The sequence below is a fragment of the Portunus trituberculatus genome, chromosome 41 (genome assembly GCF_017591435.1).
Source record: "Portunus trituberculatus isolate SZX2019 chromosome 41, ASM1759143v1, whole genome shotgun sequence".
Taxonomy (NCBI): Eukaryota; Metazoa; Arthropoda; class Malacostraca; order Decapoda; family Portunidae; genus Portunus; species Portunus trituberculatus.
The window spans coordinates 10,027,077-10,053,867 of record NC_059295.1 but is presented as its reverse complement, the minus strand read 5'-3'; the positions used below and the strand labels follow the sequence as shown (position 1 = coordinate 10,053,867).

Genomic DNA, 26,791 nt, shown 5'->3' with positions numbered 1-26,791 from the left:
ATAAACAACAACAATGGCGGATGGGGACGCTAAGCTCCCTGAGATTTCCAGAAACGACTCAGACTGTGCATATGCAGACAAGGAAAATGAGCCTGTCCTGCCCTCAGACGGCGAGAAGAAGAGGGAGGAGAGGGACGAGAGTAAAGGTGACGGGGACTACATCAAGCTGAGCATCGGGGACCAGTATATGGTGCGCCGCTCGGAGGACACCTGGCGTGAGTACTGCCCGTGCCCCGCCCTCCCACCACCACTCACCCTTCTGCAGTGTGTCCACCTCGCTCACACTAACCCTCCACCACCACTCTTGGGACTGCCGGGGAGCTAGGTGGCAGGGGGCTGAAGCTGTGCCTTCTGTCTGAGGTGCATTGTTAGTGAGTGGTGTTGTGGTGGTCAGGGGGTGTTGTGCTCATTTTTGTGTGGGGAGGTCTAATTGTCATCAAGATCACCCAGAAATGAATAAGTTTTGACTGCCATTAAGGTTTAACAATTTGGTAGGTGAGTAATAAAATAAATAAAATCTTTGGGTTCGCGATAAGTATTGAATTAATTTATGTTATGGCATGTTCTGAATGGTGTGATATCAGATGTCCATAATGCCCTGCACATTTCAGGAGTGTTGCTTTTAATTATTACCTCTATGGAGACTATAGCTAAGTTTGCACTCTGCATTAACAGTTTCCATGGTGTAGGGAATTCATGTTAGGTGATGCGCAGTTGGAGTCTTTACAAATTCCTCCTTTTTTCCTTTTTCTTTGGTAAATCTTTCTAATACAACCACTTCAGATACAAGCACATAACTCACATATGTAGAAGGGTTGGTGACCTTGCTGTGTATGTACAGAAATTGCATGGCAGGTGTGTTTGTGTCTGTAATACCTCTCAAGAGTGTGGCAGAAATTCAGAGTTTTCTGAGTCCAGTGGTGCAATTTTTTAAGTGTTTGGTTAGGTTAGGTTAGGTTATTGCTCTATCAAGGTGTCTGGGGAGGAACAGCTCAGGTTACTTTAGAAGAATTCGGAATATTAAGTGGGACAATGTGGATGTTTTATGAATAATTACCCTTTTTTCTTCTCATGACCTGTAATTAGGGCTGCCATTGTGATCTAATCAATATAAAGTAAGCACTGATATTATTTTATTTATTTTTTCAATGTGAAATATGTAGCTATATAGTTTGCTAGGTTAAGTTTGATCAGGTTCAGTTCAGTTTATGTTCCTCACCCATGGACCTTGCTGCTTAGAGTGATCTGGAATGAGAGGAGAAGAGGCATAGTTAATGAAGCACTTCCGACATGTTTTATGTTCAGTCATCTATAAGATACAAAAGTCAACAATAAATAGCATACTTCTGTTGGTTGCTCTAATTGCAGTTTAGTCCTATTGTAAAGACTTAACTTTTTGAATGATTTAGTAACCAGTTCTCTGCAAGGTTAGTGTTCAGATTGGCTATATTCCTTGCTAGAGACTCACAATGGCTCTGGGATCCTTCATCTTGTCAGGAGCTGTTGTGTTGTTGCTGTGCTGTCATTGACTTGTTTACTAGTCAAAATGTTCTCAATTATGACACACTATGAAATGTGAGGGATCAGTGCCTAGAGTGTGTGGAGAGTGTGGATGACTGTATGGTTAGTTTCAAGGGATCATGTTGTGGTGGCAGGTTGAAGTGACTTTTTATGAGGAATGTCTTTGTCTTTCGCACAGAGGCGGCCGAAATCATTCAGACCCGCTACAATGACATCGACCTGCAGGATGAGTACTACGTGCACTACGACGGCCTCAACCGCCGCCTGGACGAGTGGGTCACCAAGGAAAGGTGCGGCACTGTTGCTTTCACTCTGGCAATGGCGGGAACACGCCTGTCTAATTTTTTGCATGTTTTAGGTCCAAATATGACCATTCTCTCCTTTTCTTCATTCAGTGCTGAAACTTGAACCAGGAATTTCTTTTTCATTGTTGTCAGACACTTTTGAGCCCAAGTTAGTTATGTCGCTTCTCAGTATAAAAATTACTGCAGCATGTATTTTTAGGAATATACTGTACGTGTATTTTGTTGTGGTATTTATGCATGTGTGTGTATTGTATTTACCATTTGAAAGCTGACATAAACTGCCTTTCAGGATTGATTTGTCAGAACTGTACCAGCGTGGAGACAAGACAGGCCATGACCTCCTCAGTGATCAGACGGCTGGCAGAAAAATCACAAGAAATCAGAAGAGAAAGCATGATGAAATCAACCATGTACAGAAGGTACATGACAGTGAGCAGTGTGACCTTGGTGGCAGCAGTCTACTGGGCACTCAGGCAGCAGGCTAACAGGCTGGAAAATGAGGGTTACATAGATTCAGTTGGCTTCTTCCTTGTGTCAAAGTAATGATGTCTTTATTTGTTTACAATGAACCTATGAAGCTCGATTTTTCAGGTGTCAAAAATCTTACTACATTAATTAGCCTGCTGTATGCTCTCATCTTCACAGTACAGTATACAATTCTGATCAGACACCTAGGTGAATGTGGCATTAAATGTATGAACACCATCCATGCATCTTAGAGATGCAAACAGGTAAAGAAACCAGAACGTTGTGCAGCATTAACAGAAATTGTAGGAAACAGTGATATGTGTGAGTTTTTAATTGTATTTTATTTTATTTTTATTTTTTCAGCACTAGCCAACGGCAAAAAAAATAGGTATAAAAAAGGCCCTCTGAAGTGCCAGTCCCAATATAGTTAGAATGGCTAAAGGAAGACAGAAGATAAGTCTTTTGAAATCTCCCTCTTTAAAGAGTTGAAGTCATAGGTGGATGGAAATACAGAAGCAGGCAGGGAGTTCCAGAATTTACCAGAGAAAAGGATAAATGCAATTTATATGATATCGACTGGAGAAGAGGGTGACACTTGAGTGTCATTGAAGAAGAGGGGATAGTTGTCTGGAAGGTTGTGTTAAGTTAATAGATGGAGAAATAGAGTTTTTGAGGCATTAAAAAATACAGTGCTCTGCCCCAATCAGAAATTTGAGAGAGATCAGAAGTCAGGTGTTCTGCAGTATCCTTACTTGATCTGTTTACTTCCTTAAGGGTTGGTTGTCTCTCAAAGGACATGGAAAAGTGTAGTAAGGTATTGTCAGCATAAGAGTGGATAGGACAAGAAGTTTGGTTTAGATCATTGATGAATAATGGGAAGAGAGTGAATGACAGGACAGAACCCTGAGGAACACCACTGTAAATAGATTTAGGAGAATAGTGACCATCTACCACATCAGCAATAGAATGGTTAGAAAGGAGACTGAAGATGGTATAGAAGCTGTAGGAGGCTAGTTTTGAGATCTAAGCTTTGTGTCAGACTCAGTCAAAAGCTTATGATATATCTGAGGCAACAGTAAAAGTTTCACCAAAATTACTAAAAGAGGATGATCAAGACTCAGTAAAGAGATCCAGATCATCAGTAGAGCAACCTTGATGGAATCCATACTGGCAATCAGATAGAAAAATTGTGAAGTGATAGATCTTTAAGAATCTTCCTGTTGAGGATGGATTAAAAACTTTAGATAGACAGGGAAGGAAAGCAATGGGACGGTAGTTTCAGGGATTGGAATGGTCATCCTTTTTAGGTGTGCTATGAAATGGCTTCAACTAATATGTCTGAAGTAAGGTGGGATGAATTGATAGGTGAATATGGAAGAAGCTTATAACAATGAGTGCATTTGAACAATTTTATTTATTATATGTATATGTAGAGAGGAAAAGAATGGTGTTTAAAAAAAAGGCCTATTAACCCTTTAAATCTGATAGCTGTGTTATTCTCTTGTTTAAGCAAAGATTTCATGAATTTATAGAGTTCAATGGGTGCTGTCTTCAAACTAGTTAGCTGTGTGATGTGCCTTGTAAAATTCTCTCTTTTAAAGTGTCTTGTTGTATGATTTTGGGGTAAAGTAGAATAATTTACTGTGCTCTAGGAAACCACCAAGGGTCAGTATTATTGTTCTTTAGTTTTTTTCTTTTCATATAAGAAGGTAAATCTGGCTGAGCGAGAGAGAGTACCCCACCGTGGTACAGTGGAACCATGTGTGCTTTTGGGTCTGAGGGGTCTCCAAGCGCACGGATTCGAATCCTGTCCACGGTCTGAGTGTAGGTTGGGCTTCCTCACTCTGGGCAACAGTTTCCTAGCGGGTGGCCTTTGAGATAGGAGGTACCCCAAAAAGTATCCTCTTTAGCACATAAATTCCCGTGAAAAGTCCACATGGCATGGTATGGTATTAGAGAGAGAGAGAGAGAGAGAGAGAGAGAGAGAGAGAGAGAGAGAGAGAGAGGCCCACTTAGATACCATTCCTGATCAGTTCCTAGTGAGTTAGCCGAAAGAATGAGATAAATGTCTTGAAACCTCCCTCATGGAACATGCTTCACACAAAGCCTTGAAAGGGGAGGAGGCATTGACCCTTTCAGCCCCATGGCATCAATATGATTTGATTATGGATACAATTAAGGAATTTTATCAAGTATTGGACGATGTTTTCTTAGTTAGTCAAGAGGTTATTTATAATTTTTAAAGTTTTCATTCATTCTAATTATGCATTTATTCAATTCTTTTGTTACAATGTTGAAAGTGCATTACAACATTATTATAGGTAATCTTTCATCACTCTTTTACTCTAATTACATACTTCTACATTTATTCACTTTTGATTACATAAATTTGAAATGGTGTAATGCACAGAGAGTTAAGGCACATTACACCACTAGCATTGTCCTACCTTCAACCCTTTTTTTGGGACAAGCTGTTCTGTTGGGTAACAAGCTGTGCCGTCCTGCCCACAGACATATGCCGACATGGATCCCACCACGGCGGCGCTGGAGAAGGAGCACGAGGCCATCACCAAAGTGAAGTACATCGACAGGATACAGATTGGCAAGTTTGAGATAGACACGTGGTACTTCAGCCCCTACCCTGAGGAATATGGCAAGGTTCCCAAGCTGTACATCTGTCAGTACTGCCTCAAGTACATGAGACTCGAGAAGACTTACAGATATCACCTGGTAAGTGTCTCCTGTAATGGATGAGTCAAGATGGTTAGGTTACCTTGTTCATTTTTGTTTAATCAGTTTATGTTATTCTCTTAGATGAGGGTTCTTCAAAGTGTGGGTCAGGATCAAAAACTTGGTCACAAGCTCTTCTTTAGTGGATCATCACATCATAAACTGATATATCAACAATGAATGTAAAAAAGTTGTGTGTGTGTGTGTGTGTGTGTGTGTGTAATTCACCTCGGTCGTCTGCTGGTCACCCAGCCAGTCTTCCCCATTACGGAACGAGCTCAGAGCTTATAGACCAATCTTCGGGAAGGACTGAGACCACATCACACACTCCACACACCGGGAAAGCGAGGCCACAACCCCTCAAGTTACATCCCGTACCTATTTACTGCTAGGTGAACAGGGGCCACACATTAAGAGGCTTGCCCATTTGCCTCGCCGCTTCCTGGGACTTGAACCCGGCCCTCTCGATTGTGAGTCGAGCGTGCTAACCTCTACACTACGCGGTGTGTGTGTGTGTGTGTGTGTGTGAGAATCATTCTTCATATCAGCTAAAGGAACATTAGAATAGATGTTCTGGGTTGTAAAGGAGGTAAAGTGGTACCTTGGGTCACATCTGCTCCAGTAAATGTTAAAACTGGCTTATGCTCTTTATTGATGTCCAGAACCCAGCTTGTGGCTTGTGGCCACTTCATCATTGACACTCAACTGTCAACCTCTTCTACAATGAATATCTTCAGTCTTTCTTTTATTTATAATCTAAACTGGAAACTTTTCATATCGTCTTTAGCTAAAACATCCTCTATGAAGTTAGGCATTCTGATTGATCTCTGCTAGTTTTTCTCACTCCCAACTGCTATCTCCATACTGGGGCCTTATCTTTCCATGTATGGAGTACTTACTCTTCACATGTATGGGAGGATTTCACTCACACTGTTTTATCAAGGATCTCATACATGCTCAGCCAGTGTCACCCACACACTATTCAGGCTGCTTGAAGGCACAGCTCACTTTTAGCAAGACAACGTGGAGTGGTGATGGCCTCTCCCATGAGCAAGGATGAGCTAGACCTATTTATGACAGCAGCTATTGTAGTGACCCAGTTATTAAAATGAACACACCTATTTGATGCTGCTGTCTCTTGGAATTCCTTTCAAGACACATGCATGCACAAGTCCTTATCACCTCATGACAGTCTGATAGCTTTTAATTTTTCTGCAAGGAAGTAGTATGCTGTATTTCTTAAATTTTTACTTTTATTCAAATAGTCTTTTGATTTGATTTTCCAGAGACATGGATTCTCCTTGTGAATGTTATATATTCCATTTGAAAGCACTATTCTCCTTTTGTGGAGCATTGGGTACTTGGTGTGGCAGTCATGATCCTAGTGCACTGCTGAGTGCTGTATTGAGTGATGTTGCCTCAAGGCCACCTGAAGTGACCATACTGTATATGCTCAGTTTTGCCTGAACCAGACACTGGCTTGTTGGAGTCAACCTGTCAGCTGCAGGTCTTATCAGGCAGCCTTCAGTCAGCCTGAACAGGCCACCTGAAGTGCCCATACATGCTCTGTTTTGCCTGAACAGTCCTGTTTTCCTCAGGTGGCCTATCTGGCTGCCTGAGCATGTATGGAGCCCTTTAAATAGGATGGAATCAAAAGATTTTTGTCTTATCAACTCCTCTTTTTTGACTGACTGCCATCAGCCTCTTTCTCACTGCTGGAATGCTGGATTACTTGCTATCTTCTATCACTATTTGCATGCCAACTGCTCTTCTTATCCTGTTAACTGCATGCCTGCTATCCTCCAGCAGTCTCGCTGCACAAGACTTTCTTCTTTCTCTCACCACTATTCTGTCCACCTCTCTAATACAAGAGTTAACTGTTACCCTCATTCATTCATCTCTTTCTCTAGTAAACTCTGAAAGACATTTATCCCATTCTTTTGGCTAAGTCTCGGACTTGCTTGGGGACTGGCATTAAGTGGGTCTTTTTTGTTAGATAATTTTTAATGGCCTAGGCCAGATATCCCCTCTTACATAAAAAAATGATAATATTAGGTTATCAATTATCTGATGATTATTTTTCCTGCATTATCAATTTTTAATTATTGTTGATACTTTTGTTTCATTTTAGCAATGATTATATTTTTTTGAAGATGAGCTTGTTGAGGTTTTAAACTTTCAAAATTAGATTTAGGTGTTTTCTTCAAACCATTACTTTTCATTAGTGAAGACATGACAAGTATCAAATTAAACTTTTTTTTTTTTGTAAGATAAAGATAAATAACAAAGATTTGTATTGATCAGTTTTTTTATTTATAATATTGTTAGTATTGTTAGTACTTTCATAGTTTGAATTGCTTGATTTATCTGCTATCAAGTATTGGGTGATGAATTGATTGCTAGTTATTGGTTATCATTGATAAGGTGGTTGTTATTTTATCAATTATTGTAAGAAATTGTTTTTGTTAAAGCGTCTAGCTAAGCTGGTTTGTAGGTGTGGGAGGAGATGCAGTTTGAATATGTAGTGAAGACAATTTTGAGATATGAGAAATTTTTATGCTTTTTGCTGAGATATACTAAACTGGGGTTCTTTAAAGTATCTCAGCTCTCAAAACTGGGTCCCAACCTATTGTTCAGTTGGTTGCCACATCATAAACTCACTCACTCTTACTCTCTCCACATCCAGTTTCCTTATTCTATGAGAGCTAGGATGGTGCTCCTGGCGGAGGACTTTGGTTTTGGCATATGGGAACCATTACCCCCGAGTGGATGCCCTTCTTAACCTCACACTGTGGCCAGGATTTGAACACATGTGCTTGAAGACCCTGCAGTCTGCAGAGCACACATGGACCCTCTGTACCACAGTGACCCCATCATAAACCTCATAAATATATATATGAACAATAAATAAAAATGAAGTAATGTGTGTGTGTGTGTGTGAATCAGTTTCCATATCAGAGGTTTAAAGGCACAAGTAGACGACATAGTAGGCTGTGAAGGAACATGAGGCTGTGAGAGTTTTTTAAATTTTTAAAAAATTTATATCATTCCTTTAATGCGACGGCAAAAGACTAACAAATGGTGGAAGGGCCCCATTGTGTATCTTTGTATCATATTTTGACACACATCAGTGCAACGCTTCCCATCAACACTGCTGCAATGAGCCGCCTTAGAAAAATTTTATTATTATTATGCTATTTATTTTTTATTTATTTATTACAACTATTATATATTTGTTTTTATTTTCTATTAATTTATTTCTATTTAATTTTTTATGGAGGCAGAATTATGTCTAGATGCATATACGTATATAACTATTGTCCGTTCATCCAAAGAATCCAGGCCGAAACTGCTAGTTCGGTTGGCAGCCCTGCCCACCCCCGCCACCACTAAACCTTCCCGACACTTAAATTTTCTTCAAGTACATTTATTTTTCTTCACTTAACTCAATAGATATACAAGTTTATAGTTTGAAGAAAAATAAATGTACTTGAAGAAAATTTAAGTGTCGGGAAGGTTTAGTGGTGGCGGGGGTGGGCAGGGCTGCCAACCAAACTATCAGTTTCGGCCTGGATTCTTTGGATGAACGGACTTTAACTGTATTTTGTCACTCAGCCTTACATTATTATATTACTCTCCACTTAACCATTACTGTGATCTTTCAAAAGTAGGTAATTTGTGCAGTCATACTTTACCACACCACTTGAGATACACAAAGCCTTATAACACCACCTCCCTGCATACATCTCTCTGGCTGTACGGAGATAAGTGACTCCTTCTGTGCTGAGCTGAGCTGAGTCAGGTCTCTTCTGCCCCACCAGAGCGAGTGTACTTGGAGACAACCCCCGGGCCGTGACATCTACCGTAAGGGGACCCTCAGCATCTACGAGGTGGACGGGGCAGACCACAAGATCTACTGCCAAAATTTGTGTCTTCTGGCCAAGCTGTTCCTGGACCACAAAACACTATATTTTGACGTGGAGCCCTTCCTGTTCTACATCCTGTGTGAAGTGGACAAGCAGGGTGCTCACCTGGTGGGCTGCTTCTCCAAGGTGGGTGCTGCCTGCTGAGTGTTGGGAAGGTCACCAGCAACTCTGTGATAAACACATTGTGAACAGGTCTCCCATTATTTAGTGAAAGAAGATGGTGCTGTATTGTAGCTAGTTAAAATGTGCATGGATGGCACAAAGTCTTACATTTACAGGAGAAGGAGTCCCCCGATGGCAACAACGTGGCGTGTATCATGACTCTGCCGCCTTTCCAAAGAAAAGGTTATGGGAAGCTTCTCATTGCTTTCAGGTGAGTGTTTCCCCACCCAGACACCACCAACTCACACAAATAGGCAAGAGAAGAAATAACATAGGGGAAGACAACTAACTGAAGTAAGGTGTCAGCTGCTGACAATTATTTTAGCCTCTATAGTCTTGCTAAACAGTATCATACAAAGCATTGTTAGGTAAATAAGGAATACAGCTGCTCAAAGAACAAATGTCTTATTGGACAAAATGCTTCTGACAAAAAAGATTTTCTAGAAATCTCCTCTGGCTTTCATTTTCCCAGTTTTTGTAAGTCTTTCTCAGGCTCTTGCCATAAAGCACTTCTTTAATCTATACTGTATGAATGAAACTCAATTTATGTACATGAAGTTATAAAGTTCAATGGTCTCTATAACATTATTGCTTTGAACAGTTGTACTTGCATATATTCATTTATCAAATCAAGCTAATGTTGACTTTCTTTCTCATTATTTCTTCTCATAATCCATATTAATGTATAAGGCACATCTACCATTACAAGCCATGGTATCAGTCACATCTTTTGACTCCAACTGTACTGTACCTCCTAATTTGATTTGATAATACCGTAAGCCTTTGATATAACAAACTGTTGCAGTGGAATACCAGTGTTCATATCTTAACAATTATTGTTGCAGGATCTTTTTTAAAATGTATCATTACACAAAGGGAATTGTTTGTTTAAGAATTTGTTTCACTGATTTTATAAATTTTCCATCACATTTAGTAAAAGCTTCTCCTTCATGTTGGATGGATACTCAGGTCAAACTAGTATTTCTCAAACTTTTATTTTCACTCAAACCCTAATTGTAGTCCTTGCTGACCTGGTGACCCTTATCATGTGTACATGTAGTGTTAATTACCAGTCATTGTGATAGGTTACACCTGCTTATTATTTGTTTATAATTTCTGAGATTGTCCAGGAACTCAGGAACTCTCTTATTTGCATCATGAATATGTGTTTGGGAATCACTGCTATAAAACATTCATTACCTTCTTCATCAATAAAATATCAAAACTACATGAAATGCAAGGCTTGTTCAATAGTTAGCTGTGTTTATTTTACCTGAGATCTGTTGCAGTAATTCCCTTTATAAAGGATGCAATTCACTGTTTTTATTCCCAATGTTCTGTGTAGCTATGAGTTGAGCAAGCTGGAGGGTGTGGTGGGGAGCCCTGAGAAGCCATTGTCAGATTTGGGGAAGCTCTCCTATCGCTCCTACTGGACGTGGGTGCTGCTGGAGATCCTGAGGGACTTCAAGGGCACACTCTCCATCAAGGACCTCAGGTAACTAAGTGGTCTTCTGTTCTGTTGGAGCTATATGTGCTTGGACTCCTTCACCTCAGTGTTCATCAAATGTTATGCTTTAAGGTGGAATTTCAGATGGCACTAAACAGTAAAATATGGCATGGATCTGTAAAAAAAAAATCACTAGGTGCCTGTGGTTTAGTAGCAGAGACCTCCCTATTATAATTATGTAAGGCAAAACACCAGTAAACATATCCAGGACTACCCAGATGAGACCAGAACTACTTGTGTATTGCCATCAGCAGCCAAAGGATTAATGTCTCCAGTACCATGACATTTCTCCATTTTGCTTACTATTTGGTGATTTTATACAATTTCAGAAACTTATGTGGTGATTGAGATAGTGAAAACTCTAGCCATTAATCATCTGACCACCTATCCTTCTCTCCCTCCTGCCCCTGCGATGCACATCATGGGCTGGATGCATCAAAGGGCTGGTTAACCCCTTCAGCACAGGGACGTACACATGTACGTTTTTCTCACTCCGCACACAGTACAGGGACGTATACGCGTACGTCCTCTTCCATTGCAATCTTTATGGCTGAAGTAACATGTTTTAGCGTGCTGGGTGTCTAGTTTATGGTCTGTGGATACTGTATTGTGCTCTAGGGGTTTCTCAAGCTCCACCCACAATCCTGGGACCCAATGATATGCTGAGTTGTCAATGACGTCGGGCTATGTCACACGCCACTTACCAGAGTTTGCCTGCCCACATGAAGCTTTTTGCCATTTTTTTGACATTGAAAAGATAAGCTTTGTGATTGGATGAACTAGAATGCTGCCGAGTATTTTATTGTGACAAAAAAAAAAAAAAAAAACGTAAGGTGAATGGACTGTTATGGAGGCCTGTGAATAGTAAAGACATGTACGTGTTTGTGATTTTGTTGATGGTTATGGGGTAAATAAAATGCCCCGTATGTACATGTACTGGGCAAAAGACTTGATGATGGGTGGCTATAAGATTTTTTGCAAGGGGGAAATGACTCTTTCAAAATTTCTGTGCCTTCTCAAGTTCCTAAGGTTTGCCAGCCCTGACGAGGTGAAGAAGAACAGCTCCAAATTCAGAGTAGAGCCTTTCGTCAACCTGCTGCGACTTTGCTCATACCAGGCAAAGACGTTGCTGTAGAAGAAGCATTGCTGCTGTGGAAGGGCAGACTTGAATTCAAGCAATTTATCAAGACAAAGTTCATGTTTTGGGATCAAGGTGTTTGTTCTGTGCCCCTCAGCTACAAATTGGATTGGCTACTCATGGAATTTTGGACTCTTGTTTCTCCCTACCTGACAGTGCTTCCACGGACTTATTCATGTCAGAACAAGTGGTAGTGCACCTTTTGTGTGACCTGCTGGACAAGGGGCGACATGTTGTGAGACAACTGGTACACAATTCTGCTGCCTGCTCACCAGGGACACCTTACTCACTGGGGTTGTGCGTGCCGACAGAGGACCATCTAAGATGCTCAAGAATGGACATATACATTGTTGTTCATTATGTTTAGTATGTTTATCATGGAGAAAACATTCATATGAAAATTTTTCTGTATTCATACACAGATTATATGAAAGAAAATGACAATGGGAGCAAATTATGTAAATGTGTTTGTAGGGCAAACATAGTGGGGGAGGGCGGAGGCGGGCGGGGTACGAGCTGTATGCTGCTGCGGAAGTTGTTTTTCCAGGCTGTGCTGAAGGGGTTAATGTTAGCCTCAGATTCACTGCTGGCTAGTAGAGAACATTGTGTATGTATACCTATGCTGAAAAAAAGTATTAAATAATGCATTATCGGAGAAAGATGAGCGAGTTCAAGTACATTTTTGTTTCATTAATGTATCTTATTTATCATGTTTAGGTTAGGTTACATTAGAGCAACAGGTCTGGATTGACTTCCATGAGTGACAGAAGGATCTGTTACCTTACAAAGATACATTAGGACACTTGTTTGATTCCGTGTATTCTTTTCAGCCAAATGACAAGCATCACCCAGCAGGACATCATCTCCACTCTACAAAACATTAATTTGGTCAAGTATTGGAAAGGACAGCACGTGATCTGTGTTACACCAAAGCTAGTGGAAGAATATATCAACTCAGCCCAGTTCAAGCGACCAAGACTAACTGTTGATACATCACTGTTAAGGTAACTGCTGAAGTCATGGTGCTGTTTTGTGTGGATAGCTTCATGGGATCTTGGATAACTGATTAAGCTAGGGATGGCTCGTCAGTCTAATTTTTCTTGTAAGAGTCACTGGAAAAAAAAGACCCATTCAAATGTCAGCTCCCAATAGATAGAATGATCCACTTACAGAGAATAAGTGTTTTGAAGCCTCCCTCCTGAAAGATTTCAAGTCATAGGAAGGAAGACATACAAATGCAGGAAAGGAGTTTCAGTTTATCAGAGAAAGGAATGAATGGCTGAGAATACTGGTTATTGCTTAACAAAGCATGAAGTGTAATAACATGACAGATTTAGTATTTTTTCCATCTTTCAACCAGTTTTCATAAAATCTCTTCCCTCAGGAATTGTCACTAGTAGAACTCATCAATTGTTTCTTGTTCTTTCAGGTGGTCGCCGCCCAAAAGACAGCACACTCAGAAGAGAAAATGAAGGTACCTAATATATCCAGTACAAATGTTCTAAGAGATTTAAAGCTGACAGGAAAACATATTGGCTTTACATCCTTTAGATCTGTTTCTGTATTTGTGAATCCTGTGTAATTTGTAGAAATAAATTTATTTGATCCATAATTATTCTTGATGTTATCCATAACTATTTGCCTTGTCATATATGAGTAGCTATGTATGTATGTACCTTCACTGCAATTATAACCATCTTATTATCTTGTTTACTGGCCTAATCTGCTAACCTACCAGTCAGTTTCTTTATCTATCTTCCCACATGTTTCTTGAATATTCTCATGAATTATCTTCAATGTTCTTCAAACTGTCTATTCCTACTTCCTTCATTCCTCGCTACTATAATTCCAAGTTTTTCAAAAAAATCTATTCCTTCAGTTCCTAACCATTCATCCCCATCACCTGCCTCCCTGCCACAACACACCAACATGGCACTGCAATAGAAAAGCTTGACCATGGTGTTTTATTCATCACTTGTGTGAAATTTGTGTCGCCAGATCAGCTGCAAGACTGCGATGTAAAGAAGCAGAAGTAAATGATGAAACGGTTCTTTGTTGACTGGAAACAAAAAACGTGCACTCAACAAACAATAAGAAATGAAGAGTAATTATGATTGAGTAATGATGCCACATCAGAGTATGTACTATCATGTCTACTAACTATCTAGTGGTTTTCATACTTCAGCCCGTATTGTGAAATGTTGCTCTCTTATGACAGCTTTCAAAACCCAGTGATAATTAGCTGGGTTCTCAAGACCATCTCTTAAGTTTATCATATAGAAATTGTTTTCATTTTTTTTTTTTTTTATGCAAGAGGGAAACTTGCAAAAGGGATGAAAATTATATATATATATATATATATATATATATATATATATATATATATATATATATATATATATATATATATATATAAAGGCCCACTTAAACTGCAAGTTCTCTAAAAGAACAGAAAAGGATTTAGCTAGAAGACATGGATCAATGTCTTGAATGTCTTAAAAAGAAGTCAAGTCGAGTCATAGGAAGCAGGCAGGGAGTTCCGGAGTTTACCAGTGAGTACCCTTGTACGGAGTTAGCAGTTGGAGGGGCGAGAAAACTGGCGAAGACGCCGCAGAACGCTTAGTTTCATAGATGGGGTCACACTACAGCTTTTTTCGACTACGGTGTCCCCGACGATTGCAGGAGGGCTGTCACCGGCAGCAATGACGTCATTAACGGCCTTTGGCCTGTCGTAAGATGTCGTGAGTCAAGTCATACGTTAACGCAGCGATAACGTACGATGTCGTAAGATGTCTCTGTTGTTACACGACCTCATAGAAGCATTACGACAATCGAGCGCTGGATTCCACTGTCTGGAAGAGTCACGACAGGCAAAACTGTCTCCATCTTGTCGTGGTGATTGATGCACTACATAAAGCAGAGTTCAGTGTAATTATCTTCCAGCAGTACACCTCGCTATGCCCTCTTGTGTTTCTTGTTAAAGCAGGCACCAATTATAATGCTATAAATTGCTTATACCTTCCTTTGAAGTGTGGTGCGCATCTTGTTACTGTGCCTCACATAGCCACTCACTCACGACCCCTGCTTAAAGCCAAACCACCTCCAACTACCATCGACAAGAGTGTGGACACCTACGCGAGCAGTGTGCACACTTCGCTGACCGACCGACCGAAAGTGTGGAATAACACCTACAGGCACATACACACAGCCTGCCAGGCACAGTCCGACTGACCGACCGACCGAAAGTGTGGACGCGTCATAACACCTACAGTACACAACCACCTTCCCCACGCACTATATCTACCATACACCTAATTAACTACCTTAACTACCCTCCACCAGCTAACTGTCCACATGTGATTCCTTCAATGCACGACACACCTTCCTAGTACAGCCTGTCCACCCCGTCACTGTCCCATCACTAATGACACTGTGGCACCATTAATTAACTACCCTTCACTATCCACTCACTCCCACACGTCACGTCAGTGTGACCCTTCAGTGCGCAGACTAATTAATAACATACGACGAACTGACGAAGACAAAGACTTCTGATCACACAGGAATCATACAAGTAACGCACACGTATTGAACAGGTTGGGTACGGCTGACTGTTGACAGTTTACTATTATTTTCTAGTGATTTTCTCAAAACTATCGTACTTTATCGTACAATTTCACCAAATTAATGGTACAAAACGTACGTATAATGACGAATGGCAACCCTGGTGGGCAGTTGCCAAATAGAAATATTCTAACTCACCAGATCCACCTTGAAAAGCCGCAAAAAGGTAGGTAAATCATTGTTGTACATGCTACAAATGTTCCTAGACGAAGTAATTGGCTTGACTTACACATAGGCTAATCAGTATAGGGCCCCGTTGACTCTAATAAGGACTGTTTATCCCTCCCAGTGACGCCGAGCAAACTTGTCTCGAGAGCCACGCTCGCCATCGTCTCATCACTCGCCTTTTAAATCTGATTGATGTTTAATTAACTGATTGATAAGTTTATTGTTGTAGCAATGTATACACTATCGAAATGTTGTCCATTTCCCTATGAATGAACTTATCCAATTACCAGCTTATCTATCTATCTATCTATTTACATATTACTAATAGTATTTCCATGCAGTAATCATTGATGCCGTCACACATGCGCTGCTTCGGAATACCACTGCCACCGCTGTGGGAGAACTGACTGACTAACTGACTGACTGACTGATTGTTATTCCTCTCCGGTGTGGGGGTTGTTTGCAGCTCTGCTACTATTGCACTCTGTGGGTGAAATGCTGGCTTTGTATTTTAACATCACTATTATTCATGGTTTAGACTATCGTAAGGTAAATTTAGATTGACTAGATGGTGTTTTAAGAGAGAAACCCTAGCAGTAAGTTACCACAATGCTGTTCATCTTAGCTCTCCGTTTCCTTGAAATACAAGTAACCGACAAACAACAAAATTTACACTCCCACACAGACAGTCAAAGGTCTTCATTAATGTTGCCCTACAATAAACAAGGTTGCTCAATTTCATCCACCTCTATATACATTGCGAATCACATTAAATATTTGTCATTATTTTCATCTTAATGTTCGGCTTATGTACTGTGAATTAACCCCACCCACACACAAACCTACCCACTAAATGATCACTTCCAAATTGTCGATCGTGCTCACAAAATACCAAAACCATTGTTCAGTTTACTGTCCATATCAATTTGGAACACTGTCGAACCTGTTATATTGGTCAACAAATTGAAATCATTGAACCTAGCTTTGTCAAATCCCCTTGGATACTGCCAACATGAAAAAACCTCATAGTACCAATAATAAGATGAAAGGCAGAAACATTTCCCCATACAAAGGCTGAATCATGACTGGAGCGGACCGTTGCTAGTTCACACTGGCTGCAACAGTCCGGTCTCGCTCCGCTCTCGCTCCAGTCAAAATATCTTTTGAATGTATCACGACTGGAGCGAGAGCGAACTGTTACCGCCAGTGTGAATGCTTACATTGAAATGCATTAAACATTACTGGACCGGACCGAGACTGGAGCGAGAGCAGAGCGCGATCGAACCTATTGTGTGAATCAACCCTAAACGCACTTACAATTCACTACAAGCACACAGTATGCACCAATGCTGACACCACACCGCAAAACACACCATACACAACTGACACACACACAAACAACTTAAATCACTCAAAACTAACCCAAAACACCCTGTAACACCTCAAAATATAAAAAGCTCACCCAAACACATTACAGACACCCAAGTTACTAATATCATCCCCACACACACACATACACACACACACACACACACACACACACACACACACACACACACACATGTAGTGAACACCACTACACTACACTAGCTAAGCTTGCTCCCGACGCGGCGCCGAAGCCCCCTCATCTTCTGAGGCTAAGGCTTGATTCACACTATCGCTAAGTTCTCGCCTCGCTCTCGCTATGCTATTGCTCCGCTCTCGCTCTGGTCAAGGTCCTGGTGCATTCACATGTACGGTCTGCTCTCGCTCCGCTATCGGTCCCATCCCTTTCTCTCTTTCAACACTAGTGGAAGTCACACCACCAGTGACGGAGGATGAGTGATATAACAACCACTCAGGGGTGTTAGGCAAGGATGTTTCCTCGTAGTGTATTGCTACTACGCCAGGTTATCGAGACTAGTTCTTTCTTTTGGTGTTTTACTTGTCCCATGGGAACACGAACGTGAGTGCGAACGGTCCAACTGCAAGAGAACCCGAAATAAATCAATGGAATAACAAAATTTAATGAGTAGTTCTACACGTAATAGATTTCACTTGAAGGCGTTAGCAACATATTCACCATCTCAAACAGAAAAAAAAAAAAAAATCATTTACAAGTACATAACAAATAAATAGACGAGTAGCTAACTAATATTACATAAAAAAAAAAAAAAAAAAACAGTACAAAATACAGTTACACTCCTATGCTTTCACAAACACAACAAGCACTCTTACCAATCTCTGGCGTTCATGTGGTGTAAAGAATGGTCCCTGGTATAAATCTAAACTGGTGTAAAGGGATGTGCACGACTGCTTCACCACCGACAGACTGTCGGCTTTACCTCCCTCCTTGCCCTAGCTACCCTCGGTCCACCGCTGGTGGCAATACACTTGTCCTATTTAAGGAGTTCACACTCGTTATCCCTAAGCAGTTCACACTCGTTACTCCTAAGCAGTTCATACTCGTTACTCCTAAGCAGTTACAAGCCATACAGATGTCATTTAACTACCCATCACCAAATACCATGTGTTACAAGTGACTTTTCTCTATCTGATTTGGCAGTGATCGCCATCCCACTTAACGAAGACGAAGAAAGAAAGCAAAAAGGAGGAGATTGTGGCTTCAAACTATGCTGAAAGATAGAAAGAGTGAGAGTTCCATACTTTATTTCCTCATCATATTGATGATGAGATTAAAATTTTCAATTACTTAAGAATGAAGATTGGAACATTTGAAAAAAAAAAAAAATACTCCAAAAAATTGAGGATGAAAACAACAAGATGTAATTAAGTTTTGCATTTTTTTTCCAGTGTACTCAAATTATGTATATATGGTCTAACTGTAAACATTATTCTTATATCAGTGATAAATAAAATTTCAATCTCTATTTAATTATTTACCTATCTTTTGCATGATCCCATTCTAGTGTTCTTTTTTTTTCTGATCCTCCATGTTTCATAGGATGAAAGACAGAAACATTTCCCCATACGAAAGCTAAATCACGACTGGAGCAGTAAAAGTCCCACCGCCGCAGACCCCAAGGCCCCGAGCCCAGAGGTGAAGGAGCTCCGCACCCGGACACCAAGGCGCCTCGCATCACAGACGCCTAGACACCGCGGACCCCCGAAGACAAGCCTTCCCGTACCCTAGGCCGCCAACTGTCCCTGACGCCAAGCCCCCACCTGCGCCGTTATCTCCGCCCCAGCACACAGAGCGGTTTCCATCCGCGCAGCCAACGCCATTCCTCCTTTGTTTGGAGGAAGAGGGGTACTGTAGTGAACACCACACCACTACTACAATCATCACCAGACATGAACGCCTGACTGACTCCAGTGTGTAGTGAACAACACTACACTACTGCTACTACTACTATTCACTCACCACGTGAATCAGACACCACCAAGACTCCGACACACTCACTAACTCGCCTACATGACCGCTCGTCCTGTCACCTTTACCTGTTGTACATCACGCACTCACCTACACGACCGTTCGTCTCATCACCTCTACTTATCACACACACACACACACACACACACACACACACACACACACACACACACACACACATTGATGGTGGTGGTTGAAGTGTTGCACGAGGGTGGCGTAAAAGGATAAATCAATGTTCAGCTCTATCATATCGCCCCGATAGAGCCATACAACTGGTGGGTAAGCCTTGCCCCACGTCACCTCATCAAACAAAGCAGGTCAGAATATATGCAAGAAAGGACAGGCGTGGAAACCTGCTGACATAACGCGTCGTGACCTGACACTACCTATCCTCACTCAAAGAACGGTAGTAGGTAGTAGTAGTAGTAGTAGTAGTAGTAGTAGTAGTAGTAGTAGTAGTAGTAGTAGAGAGAGAGAGAGAGAGAGAGAGAGAGAGAGAGAGAGAGAGAGAGAGAGAGAGAGAGAGAGAGAGAGAGAGAGAGAGAAGAGAGAGAGAGAGAGAGAGAGAGAGAGAGAGAGAGAACAACAACAGAAAACAAGAAGAACAACAACAATAACCACAACTTACTTTACTCCTATATCCAGGGCAAAACACGGAGATACAGGCTTGCCCGACTTTAGTGAAGAGCGGCGAGCAATCAGCGTGGTGCAAGGTGTAGGTAATCTGCGCCGTGAATTGACCGCCCACAGCCTCCGCCAAGTCCATCTCATTCTGCCTGTTGTCACCTGGGAACGAAGCGGGTATCAATGATGAAGGACACTTGTTATAAGGGCTCACTGACACTGAGCTAGCCTGTTGAGGGCCTCAAAACATACTGAAAAATCCTTGTATAATTCACTCTTACACACACCCACGACAAACCACACATACCAAAACCCTCTTACAAAACCCAATAACATCCCAAAACACACTAAGAAAACACAGAACAGGTTAAAATACCTCCAAACTTACTAAAATAACCCCACACACACCTAAAAGACCACTAACACCCCCCCCACCACTTATAACACTCATAATAAACCCAAACCCCACTCAGAACACCAACCAACCCCTCAAAGTTCTCCCAAACCACACTCAAAACATGCTAATACTCACACACACCTCAATCCACACTCTCAAAATACGTAAAATATAACTAAAAGATCTAACATATATTGAAAACAAACGAAATGAACCCCAAAGCATACTTATAACACTTCAAACAGCCTGAAACACTAATGACAAGCTTAAAATACCCCAAATCTATCCCAAAACCAACAGTATGCATTATAAAGAACGTTAGGATTAAAAGGGACACTTACCTAAATATTACACCTTGGCTTCTTCTCCTATTCCACCTTTATTTCTCACTTTTTCTTCATCCTTCTCCATTGTTACTCCTTCTTCCTCCTCCTACTCCTTCCATCCACACGTCTGAGCCTAGAAACACATCAAAACACTAGATATTAGACAAAATATTCAGGAAATGGAGGGTGACTTAAGTATTGTGGCTTTGTTGCTGCTCCTCTTCCTCCTCCCTTTCTCCTTTCTTCCTCCTTATCCTCCTTTATTTCTCCTTTCTTCCTCCTTCTGCTACAATTATCTACACACCTGAACCTAGAAACACGCGAAAACACGTAGAAATCACCAGATATTATGTAAAATATTGACGAACTGTGGATTTGGAAAAGAGGCGCCAGCCTGGGCTATGGTGAGTCACCACCTGGGCTGTGGTCATCAGAGAGAACGGGAACGGGGGTGACTCGGCTAAATTACGTAAATAATTTGATTTCAAAATGACTTTTAGAAAAACGAAGCCACGGCCAAATGCTTGTTATTTTATGACGTGATAAATACTTAAACTAATTTTCAAAATATCAAAATATCTCCAGCTTAACTGGTTTTTAAAAATGGTCTAAATTAAGTACGTTAAAAGTACAAAACATTTTAACCCATAAATCTCTTAAAACGTCCTGTAAAGTCAAGCCATTTTCACTTGGCGTGTATTTTATCACACTTCAGGAGTCTGAGCTATCTTTTAGGGCATTCTAAACCGTGTTAGACCGAGAAGCAGAAACGTGAGCAAATAAAATAAAGAAAAATAAGAGCTTTTTACAACAGCACCAAACACCATTTCAAAGTCCACATATTTCACTCAATAGATTGATTTCACACTTAAAAGAGGACAGGCACTCTTTTGCTACCATAAAGGCCCACTTATACCTTGAAATGAAAAAGCTCAAAATTCCAAGTGGGAAATTTTGAGCGTTAAAAGCCTTTAACATACGCCATAAAACACCACTAAACGCCACATATTTACCCAGCACAGGCGCGGAACACACTTCAAACACGACGAAACATTTATAGAAACCATAAAAACATACCATGGAAGCGTAATATTACCGTCAGGAAATATTCGAAAAAGTAGACCCGATGGTGAGGGTGGTGAGGGGGGTAGGGTGATGGCTGGGGGACCGTCGGGAGGCGGCGGGAGCCTGAGGCAACACCAGGAACAGTGGCGGCGGGACATCCATATATAGCCTTTATCATCTCACCAAACCAAAATTAAGCCACAGAGAGAATTTTGACTAGATATGAAATGTTAGACTGGTGGCTGCATTCTGACACATGTTTGGCCTATGGTAAATGAAGGAAACAAATATGAGAGGGTAATACAGACGCCTTGCTCTTTTTGATGGTCCTTATACCATTACTTTAAAATATTTGCGTACTGTTTTCACTCTCATATGTAAAGAAAACCTAACATTAAGTGAATAGCCTTATAAATACCTTTAATAGACGAAGATTAGGCAGTGTGGTGAAGTCTTGCACTGCTTCTCATGTTGATTGCTGCTTGAAAACTATCGGTAATATAGCAACACTTCACTTTATTTGTGTGTGTGTGTGTGTGTGTGTGTGTGTGTGTGTGTGTGTGTGTGTGTGTACATGGGTCAGTATAGCCCTCCGCCACAACTGTTGTCACCACCACCACTGCCGTGTCAGAAGCCAGAAGGTTATCTGTAAAGACAGTACGCATGTATATATATTTATGATAACTATCTGTTACTAAATCTCTTATCAATGAGACACTATACTTATACAAATACAACATGTCGATTTATTGGTTATTGTGACATCTTTCTCTTCGTTATCGTGTCCAGCTTTTGTTATTTGTCAAAGCAGGAAATATTAAATTGTATCTTGTTGTACAGCGAGTGTTGGCAACTCCCGCGAGGCAATAAACAAGGTGCTTAAAAGGCAGACTATACTATTTCTCTCATTCTCTATTTCTACCGCCTGATATACGAGTATTTCTGACAATAAACCAGGGTGACAGGATACTAAGTAGAGGAATATAGACATTTTTCTATCTACATACACATCTATCTTGTTAATTATATACGAATTCATTGACTCATCTATCTGTCTGCCTATCCATCTATCTGTTTGTTTATCCAACTGTCCATTTACATATCTATTAACCCATCAAAATACCCGCTTATCCATCTATCTTTAGACAAGCATGTAAATAACACCACCACTACCACCACCACTGCTGCTAGTACCCGCACCAACCGACATTCGCCCTCATGAATGGCAGCGTGTCAGTGACAGGGCGTGGGCGTGGGCATGGGTGGAGGCGTGAGTGAGATATACGTGGTGTCAGGCGCTTATCCGTTTCCCTTTTCCTGTATCGTCTTCAGAGATTCTCTACACACTGTCAGGTTGCTACACGTGCACACTGCACACTGGCCTACTGTAACACTTGCGGGGCCACGCGCGCCTCACACCACCTACGGTATACTTCTTAGTGCCCTCGTACGGGTACCGCGCGCTGCCTTTTTGTGCCAAGGACCGACGCCGTCACTCTACCAGCCAGTTAGTCAGTCAGTGTGTCAGCCATTCAGTCAGTTATTCAGTCAGTCAGCCAATCAATAAATCAGCCAAACAGTCACTCAGCTAGACAGTCAGTCAATCAGTCAGTCATTCAGTCAGTAAGTTAGTCATTCAGTCAGTAAGTTAGTCACTCAGTCAGTCAATGAATCAGTCAGTCCCTCCATCAGTCAGTCAGTGAATCTATTAGTCAGACAGGCAATCTATCCGTCAATCTGTCAATCTATCAGCCAGTCTGTCAATCAATATTCACGATGCAAAACAAGCAACCACACCACCAATAATTACCTCCACAATCACCACCACCACCAATACCACCAATACACACACTGACACCACCACCACCAACACTTTCTAAAGGTGCCTAATGACTTACTGCATTTCAACGCATCGTTTCATCGTTGCGTATCACATTATAATACGACCCGGTGCAACAGGGTATTGTACCCACTGTTTCCTATCCGCGTAGTGTATCATCGTTGAGTGATGCAACAGTGTCATTCAGTTTCTTCCTGATCGTAGCTATGAGTGCAAATGTGCAGTTGTCTGTGGCCACGTTTAGTTTTATTCATGAACATCAAATCAATAAAAGGAAAAATGAATGACGGCGTTGGTGGTCTCTACACTCTATGCAAGTAGGGACATGTGTAATGTAACAATTACCGTGTTGACTGACTTAAAATTTCAGCATGTGACGGAACTGTATCAAAACGTGACAAGGATACACACAACTGATTTTGAGTTTGTCTGCAATTGGGGTCAACATTGGAAAGATACTCGTGCCCGTCCACGACAACACTGAACTTGCAACGCGACGATGCCACGCTCCTCATCCACAAACACAAACACACACACAAGAGGGTTGGTGAGTTATGTATAATTCCTATGAGGTGACGCGGAAAGACCGGCAAACAAGGGATCGAACCCGTTTTTTACCACCGTTGCGTATCGTATTTTGATACGCAGCTGTGCAGCGCTATCCCGTCAACATTGCTACGTAACGATGATCCGATATGTGGAAATGCAACAAGTGTGTACACGCCTTAATTAAAACACAAACAATATTCATACACAGTGTTACATTCACAACCCCGACCGCCGCCGCTCCACCGCTCGTCTGATCCTGCGGGGTGGCCTGGTCAACCAACCCAGGTGACTCTGGGTGGCGGACTACTAGTAAATGCTGTGTGTCAAGTCGAGGGAGATCCATTACTGAAGCTGTACAACATGTCACTGGCGCAAGGAGCGCTCCCTGAAGCATGGACAGTGGCAATTATCGTCCCAATACCCAAAAGATGCAAGATGCTCGAACGAATCATTCTTAACCGCCTTCTTTATAAGATTGGAGAGTTCGATGTTGCAGTGAACGGTTTCGTTAGTCACAGAACCACTGCAAACTGCTTAGTAAACTACGTGTCAAATGAAAGTGCAAAAACAGCTGTATTTATAGACATTGAAAAAGCACTTAGGATGACATAAGAGCTGATGTACTCCCTCAAGAACTTCAGGTATGCCCTCCATGGCAACCAACACCATTTACGACGATCATCACACCACTGATTCGAAAAAAGCAGGATTTCCTGCCAGCGGAAATGCGGCAACATGGCCTTCAGTATATCCATGAATCAGCAAAAAACACTACAGCATTGTACTACACTGATGGGTATGTCGAGCAGGACGGCAGGTCAGGTGCAGCGTCCATGTGTTCCGTGAGGGACGCAGGTGATACTGCCGCTCACGCCAGAATCGCCACCGCCACCACCTTCTGTGCCAATGTCACGACCGTTGCTGGCCCTCCCGCCACCGCGGCCACCTCGGCCACCGCCACCACCTCCACCATCACCACCTCAGCTGCCTGGGTGACAGACTTCTCTTCCACTACCCAGGCCGAGTTAGCCGCCATCAAACTGGCCGTTGATCATGCACGCACCTCACACAAACTTGACGTTCTGATCAATACTGACTCGTGAATAGCCATCGCCTCACCGTGCAGGCATGACAATGAAAATCAACACCTTAGGCAAGCCATCAGCACTGCAGCGAGAGCCATACAGACGGAGGGAAGAATAATTACCATCAATTGGATTCCACCCCACGTTGGAATCTCTATTAATGAAAAAGCTGATCTGCTTGCTAAAGAGGCAGCTCGACTTCCTGATGTTAGCTTTGACATCCCTAGGACCCAAAAACAACTCCGGTGTAAAACGCGACAGCAAGCAGAGAGGAGGCGCCTTCAACGGGAGAGTGAAGCACAGCACAGCACGGTGACAGTACTATTTCTTTTTTATAGCGCACGTTGGATTGGGGAGGTGGACACGGACGACCCCCGTCTGCCCCGCCTCGCCCACACCACCAGACGCCTTGAGTTGGTGAGGTCCAGGATAAACCTAGGCTACCCCTACGCCTGGGAGCTGGGGATCGCCACGGACACAAACTTGAACACTATCTACGCGGTTGTGAATGTGTAAACACTCTCCGTGAAAAGTGCAATATATCGAACCCAACACTACCTGACCTTGCAAGACACTTTCTGAACATTCTAACAGAAACACTAAGTGGCCATCCAAAATTTTGTGATATTAATAAATAAACACAAATGTACATAATCTCATGCACTAAACCCTAGTCCTTTTCATTTCCATGTATGTAAATATAGAAAACACAATAACAAAGTATTTATGATTTTTTTTCGCAATGTTAAACTGATGAGACAGGCCAAGTGCAAAAGCAGTCTCTTTCACATGTTTTGTACCATATTACATCTTGTGAATAAAAGTTATGAATCAGTCTCTCTCTCTCTCTCTCTCTCTCTCTCTCACTATATAATGAAGTGACTCACGACACAACAGATCATCGTGTTCCGGAGAAAACTGACGTCTGAGAAGCGAGAGAGAGAGAGAGAGAGAGAGAGAGAGAGAGAGAGAGAGAGAGAGAGAGATAAGGGTGTTTACTAGAAGTGTCAGTTGGCGGCGTGTAACTGTTACAAAGACTGTCTCCATCTTGTTGTGGTGATTGATGCACTACATAGAGCAGAGTTCAATGTAATTATCTTCCAGCAGTACACTCGCCATGCCCTCTTGTGTTTCTTGTTAAAGCAGGCACTAATTATAATGCTATAAACTGCTTATACCTTCCTTTGAAGTGTGTTGCGCATCTTGTTATTGTGCCTCACACAGCCACTCACTCACGACCCCTGCTTAAAGCCAAACAACCTCCAACTACCATCGACAAGAGTGTGGACACCTTCGCGAGCAGAGTGTGCACACTTCGCTGGGTAAAGGCATATACACGCAGCCTGCCAGGCACAGTCCAACTGACCGACCGCCCGACAGAAAGAGCGGACGTGTCATAACACCTACAGTACACAACCACTTTCCCCACGCATTATAACTACCATACGCCTAATTAACTACCTTAACTACCCTCCACCAGCTAACTGTCCACATGTAATTTTCATTTCACGACACACCTTCCTAGTACAGCCTGTCCACCCCGTCACTGTCCCATCACTAATGACACTGTGGCACCATTAATTAACTACCCTTCACTATCCACTCACTCCCACACGTCAAGTCAGCCCTTCAGTGCATTATTATACAGCTTTCTATTAAATTATCCGCCCCATTACCGTCCCATCACTGTCTCATCATGTTTGTTACCTCCACTCTATTAATAGACTCACCCTTTCACTGAGCAGGTGGAGCTGGTGGACTAGGTGGGGCAAGTGGGGCGGTCACCGTGTTCCCAGGTCTCGTGTCTGGTGAGGAAATGGACGTCTGGTCACTGATTGTGGTGGTGGTGGGCAGTTGCCAAATAGAAATATTCTAACTCACCAGATCCACCTTGAAAAGCCGCAAAAAGGTCGCTAAATCATTGTTGTACATGCTACAAATGTTCCTAGACGAAGTAATTGGCTTGACTTATACATAGGCTAA

At 41.9% G+C, this 26,791-nt stretch overlaps 1 protein-coding gene and 1 long non-coding RNA gene across 5 annotated transcripts; one reads left to right on the top strand and one right to left on the bottom strand.

Moving 5' to 3' along the window:
• LOC123516849 (histone acetyltransferase KAT8-like) lies at positions 1–13,369 on the top strand. The gene is made up of 9 exons (XM_045276546.1): positions 1–215; positions 1,700–1,811; positions 2,116–2,245; positions 4,806–5,024; positions 8,846–9,076; positions 9,229–9,323; positions 10,458–10,607; positions 12,588–12,761; positions 13,187–13,369. The coding sequence occupies exons 1-9, from the start codon at positions 14–16 to the stop codon at positions 13,227–13,229; spliced, it is 1,356 nt and encodes a 451-aa protein (XP_045132481.1). The 5' UTR covers positions 1–13; the 3' UTR covers positions 13,230–13,369.
• On the bottom strand, positions 12,737–26,791 carry LOC123516851. Of its 4 annotated transcripts, none has more exons than XR_006678302.1 (3): positions 26,539–26,791; positions 19,551–19,708; positions 12,737–12,869 (listed from the first exon to the last, which is right to left on the bottom strand). It is a non-coding gene; the product is annotated as an uncharacterized LOC123516851 (long non-coding RNA). The 4 variants fall into 4 exon arrangements; XR_006678301.1 differs by lacking the exon at positions 12,737–12,869 and adding an exon at positions 17,050–17,513; XR_006678303.1 differs by lacking the exons at positions 12,737–12,869; positions 26,539–26,791 and adding exons at positions 17,050–17,513; positions 20,298–20,349.